The sequence below is a fragment of the Tupaia chinensis genome, unplaced genomic scaffold (assembly GCF_000334495.1).
Source record: "Tupaia chinensis unplaced genomic scaffold, TupChi_1.0 Scaffold000164_1, whole genome shotgun sequence".
Taxonomy (NCBI): Eukaryota; Metazoa; Chordata; class Mammalia; order Scandentia; family Tupaiidae; genus Tupaia; species Tupaia belangeri.
Window position 1 is genome coordinate 4,167,670 of NW_006159638.1, and position 6,647 is coordinate 4,174,316.

General features: G+C 40.3%; 1 protein-coding gene across 5 annotated transcripts in view; it reads left to right on the forward strand.

Annotated features, from left to right (window-relative positions):
* NEXN (nexilin F-actin binding protein) overlaps positions 1 to 6,647 on the forward strand; it is a 34,309-nt gene that overhangs the window by 14,853 nt on the left and 12,809 nt on the right. For all 5 annotated transcript variants that reach the window (XM_014586864.1, XM_014586866.1, XM_014586867.1 and 2 more), the window contains one exon: positions 4,797 to 4,985. In XM_014586864.1, the coding sequence (XP_014442350.1) occupies positions 4,797 to 4,985 (189 nt within the window). The remainder of the gene's footprint in view (positions 1 to 4,796; positions 4,986 to 6,647) is intronic.

The following is a 6,647-nucleotide window of genomic DNA, read 5'->3' on the forward strand; positions in this document are numbered from 1 at the left end:
ACCATGGATAAGTTAATCTGTCTCTTCATTTGTAAAATGGAGAAAATGATAGATGCCTATGTCTTAAATGATTATATGAGCTAATGTATAAGAAAACACTGGGACCAGCAGTTGGAGTAATGGCTATGTTGCTGGACTCCCATGTAGTCGACCGCGGTTCAAGTCACAGACCCAGTGGCTTAAAGTCAAGCCGGGCGCATGTGCGAGCCCAAGATCCTGAGAGGAGAATGGAGGAGAAGTGATGGTGGTGTGGCTATCTCCCCTGGGGGGTGATTTCTCACTTCCTGTCTCTGTCTCTCTCTTTCTGGAGAGCACATGTGCCCTATAGCAAAAACCTCTCCAAAAAGAAAGAAAGAAAGAAAACACTAAATAACTAGTGTTTGGCATCTACTAAGTACTTTAAAAATGTTAATTGCTGTAGTTTCGTTGTCCCCTAGAAATTCATGTGCTGGCACTTGATTACATTATGAAGGTGTTAAGGAAAAACTTGATTACTCATATTGTCCAAGGGTGAAGCCTCTGGATGTCATAAGAGTTTTTAGAGCAGGGCCCCAGTGATGTCTAGTGTGTTTACAAAGGGGGAAAGGTTATCAGAGGAAGGAGAAAATTATGGACAGATGCTGTGCTCATGATCCTGCCCTCTGCCATGTTGTAGCCTCATCAGAAGTTGGCCCCAGAACCTCCAGACTATGGCACTGAATAAACCTCTATTTTTTAATTCTTTTATTTTTTAATCTGCTACAAGGTTATGTGTATTGGCCAAAGAAAAAGACAGAGAGGGAAAGTGAGAAATCACACCCAGGAGTAGGGGGATGCAACTCCATAATCCCCTTCTCCTCCACTGGCCTCGGGATTTTGGGCATACATGCACATGTGCTCAGCATGTTGAATGTCAAGCCACCAGGTCTAGGACTTGAACTGTGCAGCCAGCTGTGTGGGATACAGCCATCTTAACCACCACGCTACCAGCTAGCCCCAAACTTATTTTTTTTAATAATTATTTTTTAAATAATTCTTTTGAAAGAATTGTTTAAATAATTCTTTTATTTAAATTTCTTTATTTATTTTAATTTGACCAGAGAGAGACAAAGTGAGAGACAGCGAGAGAGAAGGAAAGCGAGAAAGCAAGCCACCAAGTCCAGGACTTGAACCATAGTCAGCTGTGTGGGAGTCTAGAGCTCTTAACCATCACACCACCTGCCGGTCCCCCACCTCAGATATTTCTGTGAGGAATGTAATAATGGACAAATACTTTAACTATTACGATTACTATGGTATTGATAGATTTATTAAAAAAAAAAAAAAGTGAAATAACACAATACTGATTCCAGATCTCATTTTAAGAATTTAAAATGGAGGGACCACCACCAAATGGCATAAGGGTTATGTAGCTGGAGTCTCACATAGTTGACTATGTTCAAGCCCCAGACCTGGCAGCTTAAAATTCATGCTGGGTGCATGTGCATGCATGCCCAAGATCCCAAGAGAAGAATGGAGGAGAAGGGATTGTGGCATAGCCATCCCCCCGAGAAGTGATTTCCCACTTTCTGTCTCCCTCCGTCTCTCTAGTGAGCACATGTGCCATATAGCAACAATTTCTCTTAAAAAAAAAAAAGAATTTAAAATGGAATATGTGTAATTTTTAGTTACCAGAACTTTCTTTTTTTTTTTTTTTTGGAGAGGTTTTTGCCGTAGGGTGCGTCCACTTGCCAGAAAGACAGAGAGAGAAAGAGAGACAGAAAGCAAGAAATCACCCCCCAGGGGAGATGGCCATCCTACAATCCCTTCTCCTCCGTTCTCCTCTCGGGATCTTGGGCACACACGCACATGTGCCTGGTGTGAGTTTAAGCCACCAGGTTTGGGACTCAAACAGTGGTTGACTATATGAGAATCCAGCAATGTAGCCATTATGCCATCTGCTGGTCCCACAGAACTTTGTTGATCTGCTTTCATTAATGATGTTCTGAAAATTATGCTGGGTCAGCTAGTGGCACTAGGTCAGCTGAATCTCACATAGTCAACTGTGTGGTGTGAGTCCTGGACTCTGTGGCTTAAAAGACGCACTGGGCACTTGTGCATGCATGCCCAAAGTCCCAAAAGAAGGAAAAAAGAGACTGTAGTATGACCATCCCACATGTGGGTTTTTTTTTTCACTTTCCCTCTCTCTTTCTGTCTCTCTACAGTAAGCACATGTACCCTCTGACAAATTGTAAAACAATAAAAAATTGGGGCCAGCAGGCAGTATGGTGGTTAAGGCACTGGACTCCCATATGGCCAACCATGGTTTGAGTCTTGGACCTGGTGGCTTCAAAATCATGCTGGGTGTGTGTACATGCATGCCCAAAAATCCCAGGAGAGTGGAAGAGAAGGGATTGTGGTGTGGCCATCCCTTCTAGGCCTCTAGGGGGTGATTTCTCTTTCCTTCTTATTGTCTCTCTGTCTCCCTGGCAAGCACATTCACTTTGTGTTGAAAAAAAAAAAGAATAATTATGTCTCAAATTTTTAATTTTGTAGGCATTTTAAAATATAATTACTGGGGCCATTAGTTGGCATAGTGGTTTAGTGGTTGGAGCACTGTAAACCCACAGGGCCGACCACAGTTTGAGTCTCAGACCTGGTGGCTTGTTTTCTCTCTCTCTTTGGTGAGTTCATGGGCCCTATAGCAAATTTAAAAATAATAAATAAATAAATAAATACTTAAAATTAAATAAATAATTTAAAACATATAACTATTGGGGGCCAGCAGGTGGCATGGCAGTTAAGGCGCTTGACTTCCACATTATTGACTGCAGTTCAAGTCCCAGACCTGGCAAGTTGCTTTCTCACTGTCCCTTTCTCTCTCTGGTCAAAATAAATAATAATGACAAATAAAATTAAATAAATATTTTTTAAAAATAATTCTTTTTGGGTAATTATTGTTACATAATACCTCCACATTTAGATGTCACTGGTAGTCAATCTAATAAAGAAACAGAAATATCATTATTAAAAGAACACATTTCAACTAACATTTTAATAAATTTAATAATAACATTTTCATTATAAAGTCATAACACTTGATGTTTATATAAAATAAGTTCCAGAAAATCTTCTCTTTGATGAGTATTAGCAAATGCAATAGTTAAAAAAAAATCTATAGCAATTACAAAATAAGAATTCTAATGATCAAAGAGACTTAGTCTAGTTACACCTCAGTTTAAGTATATATACACACATTTGACATTTGTTCTGGATAAATCAATGTTCAATACTTACCCTTTTCTAAAAAATTTTAAATATTTTGAGGCTGACATGTAGCATGATATATCTTGAGTAATTTAATTTAATTTTATTCCTTGTCATTTTTTAATTTTATTCTTTTGAAGTTGACCAGAGAGAGACAGAGAGAAAAGGGACCAGCAGTTAGCGTAATGGCTATGTCACTGGACTCCCACGTAGTCGACTGTGGTTCGAATCCCAGACCCGGCAGCTTAAACTCACACCAGGCGCGTGTGCGTGCATGCCCAGGATCCTGAGAGGAGAATGGAGAAAGGATTGTGGTGTGGCCATCACCCCGGGGGGTGATTTCTCGCTTTCTGTCTCTCTCTCTCTGTCTTTCTGGGGAGCGCTCGTGCCCTATAGCAAAAACCTCTAAAAAAAAAAAAAAAAGAAAAGAGAGAGAGACAGAGAGAAAGAAGGAAAGCGAGAAAGCAAGCCACCAAGTCCAGGACTCGAAATGTGGTCAACCATGTGGGAGTCCAGACACCTGTCGGCCCCCCAAAATAGTTATTTTTTAAAAATTAAAAATATTCCATCTATTGAAAAATTTTACTTGCTTGAGAAGTTTTATTTAACGTGAATACATTTTTATTTGAAATTTACCCCAATAGGAAATTCTGTCTGAGTCCACTGCTGCAATGCTAACAGAAATACCTAAGACAGGTAGTATGGAGGTTAAGGCAGCTGGATTCCACATGGCCAACTGTGTGGATCTAGTGTCAGACCTGAAGGCTCGAAAATCATGCGGGACGAGTGTGTGCCCAAAATCCCGAGAGGAGAACGGAGAAGGGACTGTAACATGGCTATCCCTCCCTCCCAGGGGGCGATTTTTTTTTACTTCCTCTCTTTTTCTTTCTTTCTGGTGAGCACACATACCCTTTGTTAAGGAAAAAAAAATGAGAAAGAAATAGAAGTTTATTTGAGTGACTGAAAAGTTCTAAGATTTGGGATGATATCTGTTCAGCCTACAATATGGCTGACAGATGCAGAGATTGGTGAGCAGGTGCAGGGAGACAGCTGCAGGTAGATGCCTTATAACCTGCTCTCAAGCACTAACTTCTTCTCATTAGAGTTAGAACTCAGCCTGTTAGCAGACAGCATTAATCCATTTACGAGGTCAGTGTGTTCACAATTCAATCATTCTCCAGGAGCCGGCAGGTGGTGTGGTGATTGAAGGCGCTGGACTCCCACATGGCCAATCATAATTCAAGTCCTGGACCTGATGGCTTCCTTTCTCACTTCCCTCCCTCTCTCTTTCTCTGGTCAAATTGGAGAATAATAATCATAATAAATAAAGTTTTAAAAAAATCATTCTCCAGTTACTGTCCACTAGGACTGAATTCTAAACATGAACCTTTGGGGGACAAACTATTACACAAACCATAACAAAGACATTATAAAAGGAATTTTGGTCAAGTACATGAGAGAAACTGAAACTCTTCTGTGTGAAAATGATTAATTCCCTGTCCTTTGATTGATAATTCATTCCTCTCTTTAATGAATTTCAATTCTTGGTAATTAACTGTTTCTTTGGTTAGGTAAACGAAGATGAGGAAAATCAAGACACAAAAAACATTTTTAAAGGGTATCGCCCAGGGAAACTCAAACTCAGTTTTGAAGAAATAGAAAGACAAAGGAGAGAAGACGAAAAGAGGAAAGCAGAAGAAGAAGCTAGAAGAAGAATAGAGGAAGAAAAGAAGGCATTTGCTGAAGCAAGGAGAAGCATGGTAAGAAACTAACCACTACGATTCAGCTTCTAGAGTATGTCCCATAGCACAGTGGTTAAGTGCCTTTACACAGGGAGCTGGCTTCCCCTTGGCCAACTGCAGTTTGAGTCCTGGTCCTCGTAGTGTGCCTAGAATCCTGACAGGGTGGAGAAATGAAGGGAAAGAACTGCAGTGTGTCCACACCCATTAGAGGGTGCTTGCTCTCTCTCTCCATCTCTCTGTCTCTGGTCAGTGTGCTCTTTTTATTGTCTCTGCCCAAAAATATAAATAAATAAAGACTCTGCGTAATGTCCTATTATATCTGGAATCTGTGCTTAAGAGTAGAATGGCAAATAGTTTTAATTTTGTCCACAGGATATTAGTCATTTGAAGGTATTTGCTTCAATTTAGCATTTTTTAAAGAATTATTTAATTTTACTGATTGATTTATTCATTTAAATTTGACCAGAGAGAGATATACAGAGAGAGAGAGAGGGAGGGAAAGTGCGAAAGCAGGCCACCAGTTCTGGGACTCAAACGTGGTCAGCCATTTGGGAGCATCCAGCACCTTAGCCACCACACCACCTGCTGGTCCCTCAATTTAGCATTAAGAAGGTTCTGATTGGGCCAGTCAATGGTATGGTGGTTAAGGCAACTGAATCCCACATACTGTGCAGCTTGAGTCTCAGACCCAGCAGCCTGAAAAAACACCATGGGCTTGTGTACATGCCTACACAAAATCTGGACAGGAGGAAGAGAGAGTGAAGGTATTCCAACATGACCATCCCCTATGAAAGTACTCTCTTTGTCTCTCTGGCAAACTCATATACCCTCTAGCAAATTAAGAAGAGGCTTCTGATTAAATTTCAGTGCCACAAAAGATGGAATATTATTTTCCTTCTTTGGGAAGGCATGTTTTCCAGAACTGAGTACCAAGGAAGAATCGGTGCATTTCTCCACTTCTTCTTCTCCAGTCTCTCCTCCCCTCTTGTCCCACATTCCCTCTATCCTTTATTCTTTCCTTTTTTTCTTTCTTTTAAATTTACATTTCATCTAGTACATATATGGTGTCTTTAAAACATTCACGGAAAATGTGTATTATGAAAAAAACATATATGGATTTCAAAAATATTTTGCACCAAAACAAACTTATACTTCCATTTTTCCATTAACTTTTCCCCCTTTTATTATGCCAGAGCGTCCATGTGCAAGAGAGACTCACAAAAAGGGGGAGAAAAAGAAAGCACACCTTCCCACCCAGTGGGGCCGGGTAACACAATAATCCTTTTTCTTTAATTCTCCATTCCATCAGGATCCCAGGCATGTGCGCCTGGTATGTAAGCCACCAGAGGCTATGTCTGAAATTTGTTTAGTCATGTGGGATCTGGCTTCCCCTGCAGTGCACTTAACTACTGTGTTACAGGGCTGGCCCATTTCTATGGACTTTTTTTTTCCTTTTTTTTTTTTTTTTTTTAGATTTTTGCTATAGGGTGCATACCCTCCCCAGAGACTGAGAGAGGAAAAGTAAGAAAGCACCCCACAGGAGGAATGGTCACACTACAGTCCCTTCTCCAGTCCCCTCGGGATTTTGGGCATATGCACACACACCTGGCATGTTTTTCTTTATTTTTTTTTAGAATTACATTTTTATTTATTTATTCTTAAATTTGACCAGAGAGGGAA